This window comes from Hemiscyllium ocellatum, chromosome 39 (assembly GCF_020745735.1).
Source record: "Hemiscyllium ocellatum isolate sHemOce1 chromosome 39, sHemOce1.pat.X.cur, whole genome shotgun sequence".
Taxonomy (NCBI): domain Eukaryota; kingdom Metazoa; phylum Chordata; class Chondrichthyes; order Orectolobiformes; family Hemiscylliidae; genus Hemiscyllium; species Hemiscyllium ocellatum.
The window spans coordinates 39,658,691-39,678,581 of NC_083439.1; the positions used below are offsets into that span (position 1 = coordinate 39,658,691).

Below are 19,891 nucleotides of genomic sequence, written 5' to 3' on the forward strand. Positions count from 1 at the left end.
ACTGGGCCTCATTGTGCCCTTTATTTTCACTGATTCTAGAATTAAAATGGAAAATGAACATTTGAGTCTGTGTAAAGTTGATAATTCCATAACTGTACAAAATATATTTTTGATAGATTTGTGTGTTGACAAGGATCTTCTGAGCTGGATGCTTGCTGTATCCTGTGAACAAGGACATTTGGACGTAGTGAGGCTTTTGGTACTTGTGTACAAGGCAGAGACTGACAGTTGTGGAGTGAAGACACAGGATCATCCGATCATCACAGGTCAGCCGTTATATGCAGCAATGAAGGCAGGTATGTGAACAAACTCATCTTTTCCCTGTGTGCTAGGGATTCAGGAGAATCAGTCCCCTCTCTACAAAACACACTTCTGGTTCTAATACTACAGATCACCTGGGCTATGGACAGTGAAAAGTTGCTACCAAAGCCTGGAGCGGGGATACTGTGTGTGTTCTGGATCAGGCTAGCTGTGTGGCCTATCTCTCCTGGGATAATCAAGGATGTGAAGGCTTTGGAGAGAGTGCAGAAAAGATTCTCAAGGATAGTTTCAAGGATGAGAGGCCAGGACTTCTGGTATATGGATAGATTGGAGAAGTTTCCATTTGTGTAAGATCGAAACCAGAGGTTTACGGTAATTGGTAAAAGAAGCAAAGTGAGATAATTTTTTGAGACAGCAAGTAGCTAGGATGTGGAAGACACTGCCTGTGAATGTGTGGGGCACTCTGTATCCTCGATTCCCCAACCTTGGGAAGAAGACTGAGTGCATTCACCCTATCCATGCCTCTGATGATCTTATACATTTCTGTAAGATCTCCCCTCAGTCTTTTATGCTGTAAAGAAAAAAAAGTCCTAGCTTGTCCAACCTCTCCCTATTACTCACACCCTGAAGTCCTGGCAATAGTTTTAGATTTTCTGTTGCATCTTTGAATAAGGATCCCACTGTCTTTCCTTCTTCCAACATTAAACTAAATGATCTACAGCTCCCCAGACTTATTTTGTTTCCCTTTTTAAGAATCACGTTAGCTGTCCTCAGGCACTACTTCCTTTTCTAACAATAACAGATTCCTCTGCTGTTTTTCCATTATTTGTTTTACTATGTACAGGAGTTTTATCCTTTTTAAATTTGATTAGTTTTTCAATTATCTTCCTCCATCTATCTTAAATTCCTTTATATTTCTTGTATTCTTTTCTTCAAATGTAATGTCTACTTTGTTGTCTCCTGGCAAGTATTGAGGCAAAATAACTATGTAATATCTTTACATTGTCATTCTCTTAGAGATTATCTCATGCATCTCTTACTGGACTGATAGCTGTTCTGATTTTCTTTTATTATTTATCTATCTGCGAATGTTTCACTGTTTCTTTTTATATTTTTGAGAACTTCGTAGTTTCTGTCTTTGCCTGCCTAATTGTTTTATTTTACTTTCTATGTAACCTCTATGTAATTCCTTTTACACCCTCTCCTTTGTCCATCTCATAGTGTCTGCATCTTTCTTTTGTTCATCCTTTTGCTCAGTTATCTATTCGTCCAAGAAATTTTGTTATTGGCTAGTGTGTTCTTGTAGTTGTGCAGAACATATATCTCCTAAACTCTCTTGATTTTAAATATATCTAATTGCTGTTCTATCTCTTTCTTTATGTTGATTCCCAGATTTTCTCATCTGGCCTATTAGTTTGTGTGTTTAATCGTAGCTACTTTATTCGAGAAAGCCTTTTTCTGTTGCAGGAAATGAAGAGATTGCGGAGTTTCTTCTGGATAATGGAGCCTGTTTCTCATCCTATGTTTTACTGGATCACCCAGAACTCTGCAACCGGCTGCTGAGAAAACAATTTACAGAGCCAAGTAGCCAGTACGAAATTTCAGACAAACAAATAGTGAGTAAAAGTTTCTGCCTAGTGCTAACTGATTACCTGTTTTCTATTTTACTGCAATTTTTTCCGATCAGCAATTGGCAACTGGTAACCAAACCATGGATGGATGATGAACTTTGACACTTTGATCAAAGGGGAAATCTAATCAAATCGGCTGTAAAAAAAAATACATTAATTCATTGGTCTTGTTAAGAATGCACTTTGGATAGTTCAGCAATGTTATTGTTCTGCCTACAGAGGTCACTGAGGGACTACAGAAAGGCCATAACACACCTAATTACAATACAACAAATCAGTGAAGCGTAAACTATGCCAGCTCAATCAGGTCTCTGGGGGTGAGACAGTGAGTGACGAGGTAGCTCAGTTTCTGTCTGGAGGTGAAGGAATGTCTGTGTTTTGAAGGATAGAAGGGTACCGCTGCATCTCTTTTGTGCTATGTGAAGTAATTCATGAGTTCACTTTCATAGGGATGTGTTAATGGTGCATGCTAAGGGAATTGAAGATGGACAGGAATCTGTAACTACATAGCCAACACGGTTACATTATTGAAAATCAGGCTGTACAAAAACAGTAATTTTCTGAAAACTGAATATTTCTGCGATTCACTGAAAAAGCTGATGTCTGCTTTGCAGTTGACCCATATGTCAGGCAGTGTACAAATGTCTTGAGGTAGCATCAATAGAAGTCTCTAGAACCTGTCCTTCAAATATGCATTAGTGTCTTTGCCGAAAAAACCTAAAGAGCTGCAGAATGCTTGAAATCACAAACAAAAGCAGCAATTGCTGGGCAAAACTCAGCAGGTCTGACAGCATCTATGAAGTGAAAGTAGAGTTAATGTTTTGGGTCCAGTGACTCTTCAGAATTGCAGTTCAGAAACATTAACTCAGCTTTCTCTCCTCAGATGCAGCCAGACATGCTGAGTTTTTCCAGCTATTTCTATTATTAATTTTGCATCTGCTAATAAGATGCCTCATGAATATTTTATGCTTTGCCTTCATTTATGCAATTGCTTTGCCATGAAAACAGCATCAAGGATGACACACAGTTTGAGAAGCTGATTATAAAAAAACCACAGCCAACCTTGATCAGAGAAAGTATAAATACGTAATACAAAGCCAACCAGTGAAGGAATGCATTATCAACAGGCGATGCTGTTGGCCACGAGTTGCTCCCATTTCTGATCACTGACTTCTCCTTTCTGGATACTAACTCTTCCACTTCCACAAGGCTATGAGCAGGAGTAGACTATATGAGTCTTTGAGCATGTTCCACCATTCAATACGAACATAGCTAATCTTGGCCTTCTCAGCCTTGTCTAAGTAGTTCTCATATTCCTTAATTAAATGGAATCCTCCTAAACAGACTAAAAATCAAGACCATTCCATCTTCTAACTTCCACCTGTGACTTTGCTGAGTTGCCTGGAAATACGCAGCACTCAAATCTCTGTCGTGTTCTCAGTCCCCAGGTTGTAGGATTATCGTACTCGGACTGGATTTTGTGTCAAAGTTTATGTTCGGGTTTATACCCAGTGTGTAAGTTGACCCTTGCCATTTTCTGTTGAGAGGTGACACAATCAGTCTCCATTTTTCATCTCAGAAATGCAAGTTTTACTCACTTTACAAGTCAGTACGTGGGATCCCCAGGCAATACAGGGCATGTTTCCAAGATATGGGGACTCGAAGACATAATCACACAGAATTGGCCATGTGTGATGAATAATGAATGGAATGTGTCCTCTGGCAAAAAGAAAGTACAAAGGTTATAAAGTAGAAGTCATAACAATTGCTAGCCTGCCAAGTAACTGCTGTAGCAAAAGAATTCAGTGTTTATGGAAAACTGGTTTGAGAATGGAAGAAGGAAACTTCCCTGAAGAAGATATCCATGACCAAATGTGGAACGAATGCAGCTATTGTGGAACCATAGAAGAATTATAGAGTCACACAGCATGGAAACAGACCCTTCTGTCTGACCTGTCCATGCTGACCAGATATCCCAACCCAATCTAGTCCCATCTGTCCATGCTGACTATGTTCCCAAACTAAACTGGTCCCCCTTGCCTGTGTTTGGCCCATATCGCTTCAAACCTCTCCTATTCATGTACTTATCCAAATGCTGATTAAACGTTTAACAGTACCAGCATCCATCACAGTGGCGGTTCACTCCACACATGAGCCACACTCGGTGTTTAAAATAGTTGCCCCTTGTTTATAAGCTTCTCCTCCTAAAAGTATGTCCCCTCATTTTGAACTCTCCCACCCTAAGGAAGAGACTCTTCCCATTCACCTTATTTTAGAAACCTCTCAAGATTTTATAAACCTCTGTAAGGTCACCTCTCAAACTCCTCCTTTCTAATGAGAAAACCCCCAGCCTATCCAGCCTATTTTTTATCTCAATCCCTCCATCCCAGCAAGATCCTCCTAAATTTTTTCTAAATCCTTTCAAATTTAATAATATCCTTCCTCTAACTGGGTGACCAGAACTGCACACAGTGCTACAGAAGAGGCCTCACCAACGTCCTGTACAACCTCAACATGATGTCCCAACTCCTATTATGAAAGGCCTTAGCAGTGACAGCAAGCATGCTAAATGCTGTCTTAACCACCTGTGATGCAAATTTCAAAGAATTATGTTACCTGAGATTATAGGGCTCTCTCTTCTACAATCCTGTCCAGGGCTCTACCATTAATTGTATAAGTTGTGGCCTTGTTTGTTTTACCAAAATGCAATGCCTCACATTTATCCAAATTAAACTTTATTTGCCACTCCTTAGCAAATTGACCAATTTATTAAGATCTCTTTGTAATCTTAGATAACCTTTTTCACTGTCCACTAGGCCATTCAGCCCACTATGTCTATGCTGGCTGATTTAAAAAAGAAATCTGGTTGCTTTTTCTCATCCAACCTTCCAGAACCTAACCCATTGCAATGCTACACTTCATGTACAGATCCAGGGTCGGTTAACCAAGTTGGGAGTTTCTGCTTCCACCACCAAATCAGGCAGTGAATTCTGGACATCCCCAATCTCAGTGTGAAAAAGTATTTCCTCCTGATCTTTCTAATCTTTGTGCCAATCATCTTAAATTTGTGCGCCTTAAATTTCATCAGCCATTTTCTCGTCCATTTAACCAAACCATCGATATCATCCTGGAGTCAATAGCTATCCTCTTCACTATCAATTTGTGACCAAATTTTGTGTTGTCTGCAATTTCCAAATCGTGCCTCCCACATTTAAATCCAAATGACATGAGACCCAGAACCGAGCCCTGTAGAACGCCACTATAAACAGCTTATTATTTGCAAATATATCCATTGACTATTGCCTTTGTTTCTTGTAACTGAGCCAGTTTTGGATCTAACTAAAGTTCATGTAGACAACATCCATTGTACTATTCTCATCAACCCTCTTTGATATTTCCTCAGAAAATTCAGTTAAGTTAGTAAGGCATTATCTTCCTTAACAAAACCGTAGTTAATCGGATTAATCTGTACCTATGAGTCATGAGTTTATCCAGTGTCTCAGAATTGATTCAAGTAATTTGCTCACTAGCAAAGTCAGACTAATTTTCTGTAATTATTTGGCCTATCCCTTACGTCCTATTTAAACAATGGTAGAATGTTCACAGACCACCTAGCCTCTGGTCTTTTATTGTCTACCTGTCACAGCATACCAGTGATCCTCGAGATTTGGCAGAGCCAGTGTTGGACTTGGGTGGACAAAGTTAAAAATCACGCAACGCCAGTATATAGTCAAAACCGGTTTCTTGGGAGGCACTGACTTTCATCAGGATGCATCCAGCTCCAACAACAGTCTCACACTCAAATCTCAGTGCCACCTAGACAACCACCTGATGAAGGAGCAGCGCTCCAAAAGTCAGTGCCTCCAAATAAACTTGTTGGACCATAACCTGGTATTGTATGATTTTTTAAAATGATCCTCAAAATACGTTTTATTTCCTCCCTGGCCTCCTTTAACAGCTTGGATACATATGAGTAAATGCAAAGCAGTCCGGAAGCTAGACATCTGAAATAAAAACTAAATTCTGGAGGAGCTTTGTCGGTTTGGCAGCATCTGTGGAGAGATAAATAAACTTAATGTTTTGAGTTTGATATGTCTTTTCTTTAGAACTGTTCCAAATCAAAATGTTGACTTTGTCTCTTTACAGATGCTTCTGGATCTGCTGAGTTTCTCCACTTAATGGGATACAATCCTGGTGATTAATTACCTTCAAGGATGTCTGTTCTTCTTCAGTACTTCCTCTTGCATAATGGGTGTTACGTTGAATATTTCACACTAAGAATGGGCAATAATTACAGGCCAGCCAGTAATGCCCAGATCCCACAAGGAATTGTTTTTTAAAAAAGGTTCCTCCTCTTGAACTAGACTGCACCATCCCTGTCCTTCGAAAAGACAGGCAAAGTACTCATTACAAACCTTGTCCACATCCTTTGCATTCACATGCAAGATATTGTGTGCATCTTTAATGAGCACTACCCTTTCCTTCCTTTATCAATGTGCTGATAAATTATCTTTTTTGGGTCTTCATTGATTTTACTTGATAATATTTCATACATTCCGTTTGCTTTCCTAATTTCTTTTTTACTTCACTCCTGTTCTTTCTACACTTCCTTAAGCTTTCAACAGTATATTTTTTGTGACTGTCACAAAATTTCTTTTTCTGCTTTATCATGTGCTTCTGGATGTCCGGGGTTTGAATTTGGCGGTATTATCCTTTCTCCTACACAATCTCACTTTTGAATACCTCCCACTAATTTGTAACTGATTTTTTTTTCATTCTTCAAGTAGCCAAATGCAGTTTGCTTTTCCTTGATCACCTCTCAAGTGGTCTTAAAATTTGGCTTCTACTAATTTCATAGATTCATACAGTGCAGAAAAGGCCCTTCAGCTCATTGAGTCGGCTTCGACATAACTACCACTAAAATATCCTCAGAAATGCACATGTGAAATTAAGTGGTACAATTGAGACCAAGGTACAGCAAAGATTTCAGAACAGCAGCTAGTTCATGTAGCTGCTGTATGGAACAAAAACATCCCATAATGTAGCAGAAGCCCGAGATCAGTAACTGACTACCAGAAGACTATCCGTTAAAATTAACGAGTTTCCAGCAATAATACAGTGGCAGAAATGTAGGTATGCACTATGTACATGCATTAACAAAATGAGTGAAGTTCCATGGACCAAGCTTGTTCATCACCTACAAGGCACAAGTCAGAAGTGTGATGGAAGATTCTCTACTTGCCTGGATGCATGTAGCTCCAGCAACTGGATTTCACCAGTTTCCTCATTTCCCTTCCCCGATCCTGATCCCAATCCCAGCCTTCCAACTCAGCTCTGCTGTGTTGATCAATCCTGACTGTTTTTCTTCCTTCCCAACTATCTGCTGCACCCTTGTCTCCAACCCATCATCATCAGCCCCACCTTCATCTACCTATCTCATTCCTAGAAACCTTCCATCCCCCCAGCCCTACCCTCCTCCCATTTATCTCTCAGCCCCCTTGGGCCACAAGCCTCATTCCTGATGAAAGGCTCATGCCTGAAATGTTGATTCTGCTGCTCCTTGGATGCTGCCTGACTGACTTCGAGCTCCAACAGCACTCAAAAATTTCAATGCCATGCTAGACGAAGTGGCCCATTTGACTGGCACCTTCAATATCACTCCCTTCAACTCTGATACACAATGTGTATCATCTACAATATGTACTACAGCAACTCACCCTGGTTCCTAAAGCAGTTCATTCCAAATTCTGTCCTCTATCATCTAGTGAGACAAGAGCAGCACATGTATGGAAGTGTCACCAATTGCAAGTTCTCCTCCCAAGGCATTCAGCATGCTGACTTGAAAATATTTTTCTTCACTGTAATTGGGCAAATGTGACAATCAAATCAAATCAAATGAAAAGGACGATGATTTGCTCTGGAGATTTGATTCTGAAACCAACAGCACCAAGTCTGATCCAGAGTGGGATGATACCATAGCTGAAGTGATATCAGATGCTAAAGACAATGAATTTGCCGTGTTTTTAAAACTCTTTGATTGCGATTAAAGTTATCTTTTAGGATTAATTCATTCAGTAAATCATGTCAAATTAATTTGAATTACAAATTTTTTTCACATTTCACACTTGCAACAAAAGTGGTTTATATTTACACTTGGTGTGTACTTTCAATGTTGTTTTTGAAAGGAGTTTTTGAGGCTTCAGTGCTGCAATCTGTGGTGGTTTATGAGCATTTATGTCAACCTAATGGATCTACAACTCCCTGGACTTGTTTTTTATGGCTTTATAAACATTGGAAACATACTTGATGAAATGTGATAAGGCCACTTCCCTAATTTCTTTTAATACACATAAATGCAATGAATTGAGAAAATTGAGAAATTACCCCAATATGTCTCTGAAGTCTGTTGAAACCATTTGTTCTGAATCACTTGAAAACTGTGGTAGTGACTTGGTATTTCTTAAATTGAAGCACAAACCTTGATTTTTTTATACATTGTTAGGCTTTTTTTGATTAAATTGTGTCTTGTTGTGGTTCGGAATGCAATGCCCAATGAAAGTGGTGAAAGCAGATTAATAGCTTTCAAATGGTGATTGGATCTATACTCGAAACATAAGCATTTGCAAGGGCTATGATGGAAAAAAATGAGAGTGGAACTGGGGGGAGAAGATGGCCTCCTTCCATACTGTAATGCTGTCTAACTCTTGTATTCAAACCTCAGGGCCTATCACTGAAGTGGTGCTGCCTGAAGCTGCCTTGGTTAGAGTTGGACTGGTTCATTGATGTTTCCAATCGAATAACAGAACTCGATTTGTGTAGGAACAGTCTCACTTTCCTTCCTTCAGTTATTCCTTGGGGATTAGTGCATCTGAAAAAACTCAACTTGTCTGCAAACCAGCTGAAGGACCTGCCCAATGTGACCACTTCAGAAGAAATACTTTGCTTAGGGTAAGTAACTAATCAGACGCATTGTTTTAGGGGATCCTGATCAGTCTAACTTGTATAGGAGTGTGTTAAGGAAAGTTAAGATAAATGAAAAGAAGAAAACAGAGGCTACTAAACTGATAAATACTTCAGCTGCTGGGCACATGTCATGAGGAAACAGAACACTGAACAGGACTGTTTAGAGATGAAAGGAGAGGTTAAACTAATCAGAGGGCAGAAGGTTCAATTGAAGAAAAGTTTAGAAATTCAAAAAGAAACGAGAACAGAGATGCAGTGTAGTGAAAAATATTCGAACCAGAGAGGAGAATAATGGTGTAAAATCAAAGCTTAAGGCCCTTCATCTGAATGTATGCACATTTGTATCAAGATAAAAATAAATGAATATGACTTAAAAGATGTTACACAGGCGTTGTTATAGGGTGATCAAGACTGGGAAACCAATATTCAGGATATTTGACATTCCAGTAGAATAAGCAAAAAAATTAATAGCATTGTTAACAAAGGGAGGTTTGAGTGTAATGAGGAGTAGTGATATAGGTACAAGAGAAAGAAGTTACGGATGGGAGTTGTTTATAGGCCCCCAAAGTGTTACATCACGATAGGACAAAGTATAAATCAAGAAGCTGTGTAAGAAGAGCTATACAGTTGTCATAGGTAAGTTTAATCTGTATTTTTACTCAACAAATCAGATGGCAAGAGTGACATGGTAAATGAATTTAGCAGGAAGCGTCTCTTAGAGCAGTATGCTGCAGTATCTACCCAGGAATGGGCTATTTTAGATCTAGTAATGAGGTAGGATTAATAAGAGATCTCATAGTTAAGGCTACTCCAACAGATAGTGATAATAATGTAGTAGAATGTCAAATTCAATTTGAGAGTCTCAAATCAGTGTGCACAACTCAAAGAAGGACAATTACAGAAGTATGAAGAAAGAGCTGTCTGAAGCAGTCTGAGAAAATAGACTAAGGAAAATCAGTGGGTAAGCAACGGCAGACATTTGAACAGATATTTCATAATAGAACATAAAACATTACAGGCCCTTCAGTCCACAATGTTATGCAAGTATATATGTTAATCTAACATCAACCTAACCTACACAATTTACTGCAATCCATGTGCTTGTCCAGCAGTCGCTTAAATAGAACAAAGAAACAAAGAAAATTTACAGCCCAGGGGCAGACTCTTCGGCCCTCCAAGCTTGAGCTGATCCAAATCTACTGTCTAAACCTGTTGGTCAATTCCTAAGCATCTGTATCCCTCTGCTCCCCACCTACTCATGCATCTGTTCAGTCACATCATAAATGAATCTACTGTGCCTGCCTCTACCACCTCTGCTGGCAATGCGTTCCAAATGCCTACCACCCTCTGTGTGAAGTCCTTGCTGTGTGTATCCCCCTTAAACTTTCCACTTCTCCCCTTGAAAGTGTGACCTTTCATTATGGAATCCTTCACCCTGGGAAAAAGCTTGTCTCTGTCCACCCTGTCTATACCCTTCATGATTTTGTAAACCTCAATCAGGTTACCCCTCGATCTCCTTCTTTCTAATGAAAATAAACCTAACCTACTCAACCCCTCTTCATAGCTAGCACTTTCCATACCAGGCAACATCTTTGTAAACCTTCTTTGCACCCTCTCCAAAGCATCCACATCCTTTTGGTAATGTGGCAACCAGAATTGTACACAGTATTCCAAATGCGCCCGAACCAACATCCTGTACAATTTTAACTTGACTTGCCAGCTCTTATACTCAATACCCGTCCAATGAAGGCAAGCATATTGTATACCTTCTTGACCACTCTATCCACCTGTGCAATCACCTTCAGGGTACAATGGACCTGCACTCCCAGATCTCTCTGCCCATTAACTTTTCCCAAGGCAATTCCCTTTATTGTACAATTCACTCTAGAATTAGTCTTGCCTAAATGCATCACCTCACATTTGTCTGGATTGAAAACCATCTGCCACTTTTCCGCCCAACTCTCCAGTCTATCTATATTCTCATGTATTCTTTGACAGTCTCATACTTTCTGCTACTCCAGCAATCTTCGTGTCATCTACAAACTTGCTGATCATACCAACAGTCCAGATCATTTTATGTATATTGCAAACAACAGTGGCCCCAACACTTACCCCTGTGGAACACCACTGGTCACCTTTCTCCATTTTGAGAAACTCCCTTCAACTACTCCTCTCTGTCTCCGGTTGCTCAACCAGTTCTTTATCCACCTAGCTAGAATACCCTGAACACCATGTGACTTCACTTTCTACATTAGTCTACCATTGGGAACCTTATCAAATGCCTTACTAAAGTCCGTGTATGTGACATCAACAGCCCTTCTTTCATCTATCAGCTTGGTCACTTCCTCAAAGAACTCTATTAAGTTGGTAAGGCACAATCTCCCTGCACAAAACCATTTGTCTATCACTGATAAGCCCATTCTTTTCTAAATATAAATAGATCCTATCCCTCAGTACCTTAGACTTAGACTTAGACTTACAGTGGGGAAACAGGCCCTTCGGCCCAACAAGTCCACACCGACCCGCCGAAGCGCAACCCACCCATACCCCTACATTTATCCCTTACCTAACACTACGGGCAATTTAGCTTGGCCAATTCACCTGACCCACACATCTTTGGACTGTGGGAGGAAACCGGAGCACCCGGAGGAAACCCACGCAGACACGGGGAGAACGTGCAAACTCCACACAGTCAGTCGCCTGAGTCGGGAACCTTCTCCAGCAACTTTCCCACCACCGACATCCGGCTCACTGGTCTGTAGTTACCCGGAATATCCCTACTACCCTTGTACAGGGGGACAACATGAGCAACCTTCCAGTCCTCAGGCACCTCACCTGTAGTTAAGGATGCCACAAAGATATCCGTCAGGGCCCCAGCTATTTCCTCTCTCACCTCCCTCTGCAATCTGGGATAGATCCCATCCGGTCCTGGGGATTTGTCCATCTTAATAACCTCTAGCCTACCCAACACATCTTCCCTACTTATGTCAACGTGATCCAGACTAATCAAACTTCTATCTCTAATCTAAACATTCATCATGTTCCTTCACTCAGTGAACACTGATGCAAAGTAATCATTCAGAATCTCACCCATTTTCTCAGGTTCGACACATATCCTTCCTTCATTATGCTTTAGTGGACCAATCCTTTCTCTTGTTACCTGCTTGCTTCTTATATAAGAATAAAATGCTTTGGGATTCTCCTTAATTCTGCTTGCTAAAGCTATTTCATGACCCCTTTTAGCTTGCTTGATTCCTTGCTTAAGACTTGTCCTACTCTTCTGATATTCCTCCAGGGCCTGTTCTGTCCTTAGCTGCCTAGACCTTATGTGCGCTTCCCTTTTCCTTTTGGCTAGTCGTACAATTTCTCTTGTCATCCACAGTTCACGAATCTTGCCCTTCCTATCCTTTGCTTTCAATGGGACATGCCTATCCTGCACTATTTTTAACCTATCTTTGAAAGCCTCCCACATATCAAATGTGGACTTCCCTTCAAATAGCTGTATCCAATTCACATTTGAGCTCCTGCCTAATTTTGATATAAATTGACCCAGTTTAGTACTCTTCCCTCAGGACCACTCATCTTTATCTACACGTATTCTAAAACTTACAGAATTGTGGTCACTGTTTCCAAAGAATCCCCCATCGCAACTTTTACCACCTGTCCTGGCTCGTTCCCCAGTACCAGGTCCAATATGGCCCCTTTAAATGTCCTTAATGTCTCTGACTCTAGTACCATTGAATGCACCCACCATTCTCTGCATAAAGAACCTACCTCTGACATCTCCCCTTGCTTCAATTACCTTAAAATTATGACCCCTCATGACAGCCATTTCTGCCGTGTGGAAAAGTCTCTGACTATCTTTCTATGCCTTTCATTATCTTGTACACCTCTATCAAGTCATCTCTCTTCCTCCTCCTCTCCAGTGTGAAAAGCCTTAGCTCACTCAACCTCTCCATAAGATAAGCTCTCCAATCCAGGCAGCATCCTGGTAAATCTCTTCTGCACCCTCTCCAAAGCATCTACGTCCTTCCTATAATGAGGCATCCAGAACTAGATGCAATATTCCAAGTATGGTCTAACCAGGGTTTTATAGAGCTGCAGCAAAACCTCATCGCTCTTAAGCTCAATCCCCCTGTTAATGAAAGCCAAAACACCATACACCTTCTTGACAACCCGATCAACTTGGATGGCAACTTTGAGGAATCTATGTACGTGGACCCCAAAATCCCGCTGTTCCTTCACACTGCCAAGAATTCCATCCTTAGCCCTGAATTCAGCATTTAAATTTGACCTTCCAAAGTGAATCACTATGCATTTATCCAGGTTGAACTCCATCTGCCACTTCTTAGCTCAGCTCTGCATCCTGTCAATGTCATATTGTAGCCTGCAACAGCCACTCAACAGTATCTACAACACTATCGACCTTTGTGTCATCGGCAAACTTACTAATCCACACTTCCACTTCTTCATCTGAGTCATTTATAAAAACTACAAAGAGCAGACACCCAAGAACAGAACCCTGCAGGACTCACCTGATCGTCGATCCTCAGGCTTTCCATCCATACCACTCATTGTCTTCTTTCGACCAGCCAGTTCTGTATCCAGATAGCCACATTTCCCTGAATCCTGTACCTCCTACCTTACTGATGGGGCCTACCGTGGGGAACCTTCCTGAAATCCATATAAACCACACCCACTGCTCAACCGTTGTCAACTTGTCTCGTCACATCCTCAAAAAACACAGTAAGGCTTGTGAGGCATGACCTGTCCCTCACAAAGCCATGCTGACTATCTTTAATCAGCTATGTTTTTCCAAATAATTATAAATCCTATGTCTCAGAATACTTTCCAGTGCCTTGCTTACCATAGGTGTAAGACTGAGCAGTTTGTAATTCCAAGGGATTTCCCTATTCCCTTTCTTGAACAGAGGAACAACATTCACCTCCCTCCAGTCATCTGGTAATACTCCCGTGAAGAGTGAGGATCCAGAGGCACAGCAATCTCATTCCTCACTTCCTGTAGTAACTTTGGATGTATCTGTTCCTGAGGACTTATCATCTTGATGCTTCCCAGACCTTCTGGCATATCTACTTCCTTAATATTAATCTGTTCAAGCCTATTAACCTGGTCACTATCAACAAGGTCCCCCTCTCATGAATACTGAAGCAAAAAAACTCATTTAGGACCTCCCCTACATCTTCAGTCTCCAGGCACAAGTTCCCTCCACTATCCCTGATCGGCCCTACCTCTCTCTGATCATTCTCTTATTCCTCACATACGTGTAGAATGCCTTTGGGTTTTCCCTCATCCTTCCTGGGTTTTTTTCGTGCCCCCTCCTAGCTCTCCTCAGTACATTTTTGAGTTCTTTCCTAGCTACCCTGTAATTCTCTCACGCTGTGCCTGTTCCTTGCTTCCTCAACCTTAAGTAAGTTTCCTCCTTCCTCTTGACGAGAAGCTCCTCTTCTTTCGTCATCCAAGGCTCGTTCACCTTACCATTCCTTGCCTGTCTCAGTGGGACAAAGTTATCCAGCACTCTCAAAAAGTGCTCCTTAAATAGCCTCACATATGTTGTGCCTTTCCCATAGAACAATTGTTCCCACTTACTACTCCACAGCTCTTGTCCAATAGCAGCACGATTTCCTCTCCCCCAATTAAATACCTTCCCATACAGTCTGTCCCTATCCCCCTCCATGCTATGGTAAAGATGAGGCAGTAGTGGTCACTGTAACTGAGAGATCTGGCATCTGGCCTGGCTTGTTGCCTAGCACCACAACTAAGTTGGCCTCCCCCCTCTAATCGGCCTATCGATTATTTGTGTCAGGAGTCCCTCCTGGACACACCTGACAAAGTTAGCTCCATCCAGATCATCTACACTAAGGAGATTCCAATCAATATTGGGGAAGCTGAAGTCACCCATAACAACAACTCTGTTACAGCTGCACCTTTCCAAGATCTGCTGTCCAATCTGTTCTTCTATCTCTCTGCTGCTATTGAGGGGTTTATGGAAAACACCAAATAAAGTGACTGTTCTTTTCCTGTTACTGACTTCCACCCATACCGACTCAGTAGATGAACCCTCCTCAACAACCTCCGTTTTGCAGCTGTGATGCACTCTCTAATTCACAATGCTACTTCCCCTCCTCTCTTATATCCTCTCTGTTCTTTTGCAAAGATCTAAACCCTGGAACATCCAGCAACCATTCCTGCCCTGTGAAATCCATGTTTCCGTTATGGCCACAACATCCAAGTACTGATTCATGCTCTAAGTACATCACTTTTATTCCTGACACTCCTTGCATTGAAACAGACACACTTTAACCCATCCCTTTGCCCTATCAACTGTGTATCCATCCTGTCAGACTCTCTGCATTTTATTTCTGCCCATTCAACAACTACCCTCTCCTCTGATCTGTAGCTCTGATTCCCATCCCTCTGCCAAATGAGTTTAAACGCTCCCGAAGTGGTCCAGCAAATCTCCCACCCAGGACATTGGTGCCCCTCCGGTTTAAGTGCAACCCATCCTTCATGTACAGGTCCCACCTTCCCCAGAAGGTACCCCAATGATCTATGTATCTGAAGCCCGCCCTCCCTGCACCAATACTGTAGCCACATGTTTAGCTGCACTCACTCCCTGTTCCTCGCCTCACTAGAATGTGGCACTAGTAGTAATCCTTGGATTACTCCTCTGCTCGTCCTGATTCCAACCTAACTCTCTCAAATCTCTTTTTAGATCCTCACCCCTTTTCCTAGCTATGTCATTGGTGCCAATGTGCTCCATGACTTCTGACTGCTCACCCTCCCCCTTCAGAATCTTGAAGATTTGATCAGAGAAACCCTTGCACCTGGAAGGCACATACCTTCCAAGAGTCCTGTTCATGACCACAGAATCTCCTGTCCGTTCCTCTAACAATTGAGTCTTCTACCAATAGCATTTGTCTATTTTCCCCCCTTCCTTTTTGAACCACAGAGCCAGGCTCAGTGCCAGAGACTTGGCCACTATGGCTTTCCCTTGGTCGATCGTCCCCTTCAACAGTATCCAAAACGGTATGCTTATTATTGAGGGGTTTGGCCACAAGGATCCCTGCACTGTCTGTCTGTTCCCTTTCTGTACCCTGACTGTAACCCATCTATCTTTTTCCTGTACCTGAGGTGTGACTACCTCCCTGTAACTCCTCTCTATTACCCCCCCCCCCACCTCCCAAATGATCCGAAGTTCATCCAACTATGGTTCCATTTCCTTAAAGCTGTTTCTGAGGAGCTGGAATTGGGTGCAGTTTCCCATGGATGAAGTAAGAGGTGACAGAGTGGTGACCGTTACCTCCCACATTATATTGGAGGAGCATGCTCTATATCTATTCCCACTGTTCCAAATTCTCAAAGAGGCTATAGAAAAAAACTAGTAACCTTCCCTCTTTTTTTTTGGTTGGAGGAGAAGAATGGTTGGGAAAGACTACCTTATAGTATTTCCGATAAAGCAACTACCCAAACATATTACCTCACTGACTCAGCAATCCTGTGTCCGCTCCTGCTCAGCATGTGCTCCATCTATTCATAGAATCATAGAATCCCTACAGTATGGAAACAGGCCCTTTGGCCCAACAAGCCCATGCCAACCCTCCAAAGAGCATTTCCACCCAGCCCCATTCCCCTACCCTATATTTAACCCTGACTAATCCACCGAACCTACACATCCCTGAACACAATGGGCAATTTAGCATGGCCAATCCACCAAACCTGCACATATTTGGCTGGTGGGAGGAAACGAGAGCACCCAGAGGAAACCCACACAGACAGGGCGAGAATGTGCAAACTCCACACAGACGGTTGTTCAAGGGTAGAATTGAACCTGGGTCCCTGGTGTTGTGAGGCAGCAATTCATGAGGTAAGTTTTGAAGGATTAATTTATCTTCCTGGCAACCCCTTGGTCCTTGTCTTCACCACTCCCACTGCTGCTGCAAATAATGCTTAGCAAAGATTTATTCCAGTCAAAAAGAGGGATTAGGTGAAATGAATGAACCATCCATAGCTAACTAAGGTTGTCAAGGACAGGATCCAATCAAAAACTAAGGAGTACAAAACTAGTAATAAGCCTGAAGATTGGGAATACTTTAAGAACCTGTGTCAGATGTTCAAAAAGCTAATAAAGCTCATATGTGAGGAATAAGAGAATGATCAGGGAGAAGGTAGGGCCAATCAGGGATAGCGGAGGAAACCTGTGCGTGGAGTCTGAGCAGATAGGGGAAGCCCTAAATGAGTGTTTTCCTTTGGTTTTCACCAAGGAAAGGGAGCTTGTTGTAAATGAAAACTTAGAGGAGCTGGGATACAGTCTTGACCAGATCAAGATTGATGAAGGTGATGTGCTAGAAATTTTGGAAAACATTAAGACTGATAAGTCTCCAGGGCCAGACCAGATTTATCCTAGGCTGCTCCGGGAAGGGAGAAAGGAGGTTGCTAAGCCACTGGCGAAGATATTTGCCTCCTCAATCTGCACAGGAGTCGTTCCAGAGGATTGGAAGGAAGTGAATGTTGTTCCTTTTTTCAAGAAAGGTAATAGGGAAATCTCTGGAAATTACGACCAATCAGTCTTATGTCTGTGGTCAGCAAAGTTTTGGAAAGAATTCTGAGGGATAGGATTTATGACTGTTTGGCAAAGCATGGTGTGATTAAAGGCAGTCAGCATGGCTTTGTGAGGGGCAGGTCATGCTTCACAAATCTTATTCAGTCGAGCAGTGGATGTGCGTATATGGGCTTCAGCAAGGCATTTGATAGGGTTCCCCATGGTAGGCTCATTTATAAAGTCAGGAAGTATGGGATACAGGGAGATTTGGCTATCTGGATTCAGAATTGACTAGCTGACAGAAGGCAGAGAGTGTTTGAAGATGGAAAGTATTCTGCCTGGAGGACAGTGTTGAGTGGGGTCCCGCAGGGCTCTGTCCTTGGGCCTCTGCTCTTTGTAGTTTTATAAATGACTTGGATGAGGAGGTTGAGGGGTGGGTTAGTAAATTTGTAGATGACACAAAGGTTGGAGGTGTTGTTGATAGTGTGGAGGGCTACTGCAGGCTGCAGCGTGACATAGACAGGATGCAGAGCTGGGCTGAGAAATGGCAGATGGAATTCAACTTGGATAACTGCAAAGTGATGCATTTTGGAAGATCGAACTCGAATGCTGAATATAAGATTAAAGACAGGATTCTTGGCAGAGTGGAGGAACAGAGGGATCTGGGTGTGCAAGTACATAGATCCCTCAAAGTTGCCACCCAAGTGGATAGGGTTGTTAAGAAAGCATTATGGTGTTTTGGCTTTCATTAACAGGGGATCGAGTTTAAGAGCCACGAGATTCTGCTGCAGCTCTACAAGTCCCTGGTGAGACCAAACTTGGAATATTGTGTCTAGTTCTGGTCGCCCTACTATAGCAAAGATAAAGAGAGGGTGCAAAGAAGGTTTACCAGGATGCTGCCTGGAGTGGAGGGCTTGCCTTATGAAGAAAGGTTGAATAAGTTCGGACTTTTCTCTCTGGAGAGGAGGGGGAAAAGAGGAGACCTGATCGACGTGTACAAAATAATGAGAGGAATAGATAGAGTCAATAGCCAGAGACTTTTCTCCAGGGCAGGATTGACTGGTGGGAGTAGTCATAGTTTGAAGATATTGGGTGGAATGTATAAAGAAGTCATCAGAGGTAGGTTCTTTACGCAGAGAGTTGTGAATGCATTGCCAGCTGTGGTGGTGGAAGCAGTGTCATTGGGGACATTTAAGCGACTGCTGGACGTGCACATGGAGAGCAGTGAGTTGAGGGGTGCGTAGGTTAAGTTACTATATTTGACATTAGAATTAAATCTCGGCACAATATCGTGGGCCAAAGGGCCTGTTCTGTGATATACTGTTCTATGTTCTAAAGAAGAAGAAAATTGTTTCCAAACATTAATTGGCAAGAAATATAAAACAAACAATGAGAAGTTCTATTCATACATAAAAAGAAAGTCTTGTGGGTAAATCCCTACCAATTCCATTTAATCTGGCTAATTACTAAGAAATCTCTCAGACAATCATCTACTGAAACAATGATTTAAACTTTACTACATATAGGTACCAAAATAACTTACCTGAAGTAAGCAAGTTAATCCTCACAACTCAACTTCGCTGTTACCTGTTTAATATATGCCCATTTAATAACAGAATCTGGCCAGGATTCCAACAAACAGTGTCTGTCTCTGGAAGTGTCCTGGTTTCGAACCTTATGCAGTGTTGTTCTTAGAAGTTCTGTGACCGAATTATTCTGGTATTGGATTCTAATACAGTTTTCACTCTTTCAAGCTTGTAGTGTGACATTATTGATTATTCAATAGATTCTTTCATCCCCAACATTGATTATACTTCTAGAGACCTCAAGTCTGTATCTTGCCATCTTATCAGAAGTAGTTCCCCTGTTCCTTGTTACATTTGCGGTTAGCTGTCTGCTTAAAATAGTTTTTCCTGCAGTTAACCCCTTTACTTGAGAGCATGCCTTCTGCAGGCAGACTTAAGTTGTCTATTTGTCATGAGTTCATGAAGTTGTGTTGAGTACTCATGAAGTGGGAGGCAGGAAGCTAGAATTTGTTTGTAAAAATTGTAGGGGAGAAGAGTGTGTGGTCTTTTGAGCAGTGCTGTGTTTTTTTTAAAGCTTAGAGATTTTGTAAAAATGTGCCTGCATGCAACTATAGATGCACAGACAGTTTAAAACTTGAAACAGATGTATCATTTGGCTGTGTACAACCTGGGCTTGCATGATGCTTAAGCTTGAATTAAACCAGACACTAGATACCAAAACCCAATTAAATTTAAATCTGATGCTTTTGATAGCTTCGAACCAATCTAATTGTAACAAAATTATGACATCATGGGTATAGAGAAGGGGGCAATTGGACAGAGGGGAGAGCAAACTGCCAACTAAGAAAAAAAATCTCACTCTCTCAGAAATCTCCATGCTCTCTTAAAAAACGCTATCTGTTCATAAAGGTACGTGGCACTGTGAGATAATATTCCTGGCACCAGCATTT

At 41.7% G+C, this 19,891-nt stretch overlaps 1 protein-coding gene across 1 annotated transcript in view; it reads left to right on the forward strand.

Moving 5' to 3' along the window:
* Nucleotides 1-19,891, forward strand: part of lrrk1 (leucine-rich repeat kinase 1) — a 242,398-nt gene that overhangs the window by 80,871 nt on the left and 141,636 nt on the right. Inside the window, exons 5-7 of the mRNA XM_060853361.1 lie at nucleotides 117-296; nucleotides 1,729-1,877; nucleotides 8,614-8,840. Coding sequence (XP_060709344.1) covers nucleotides 117-296; nucleotides 1,729-1,877; nucleotides 8,614-8,840 — 556 coding nt within the window. The remainder of the gene's footprint in view (nucleotides 1-116; nucleotides 297-1,728; nucleotides 1,878-8,613; nucleotides 8,841-19,891) is intronic.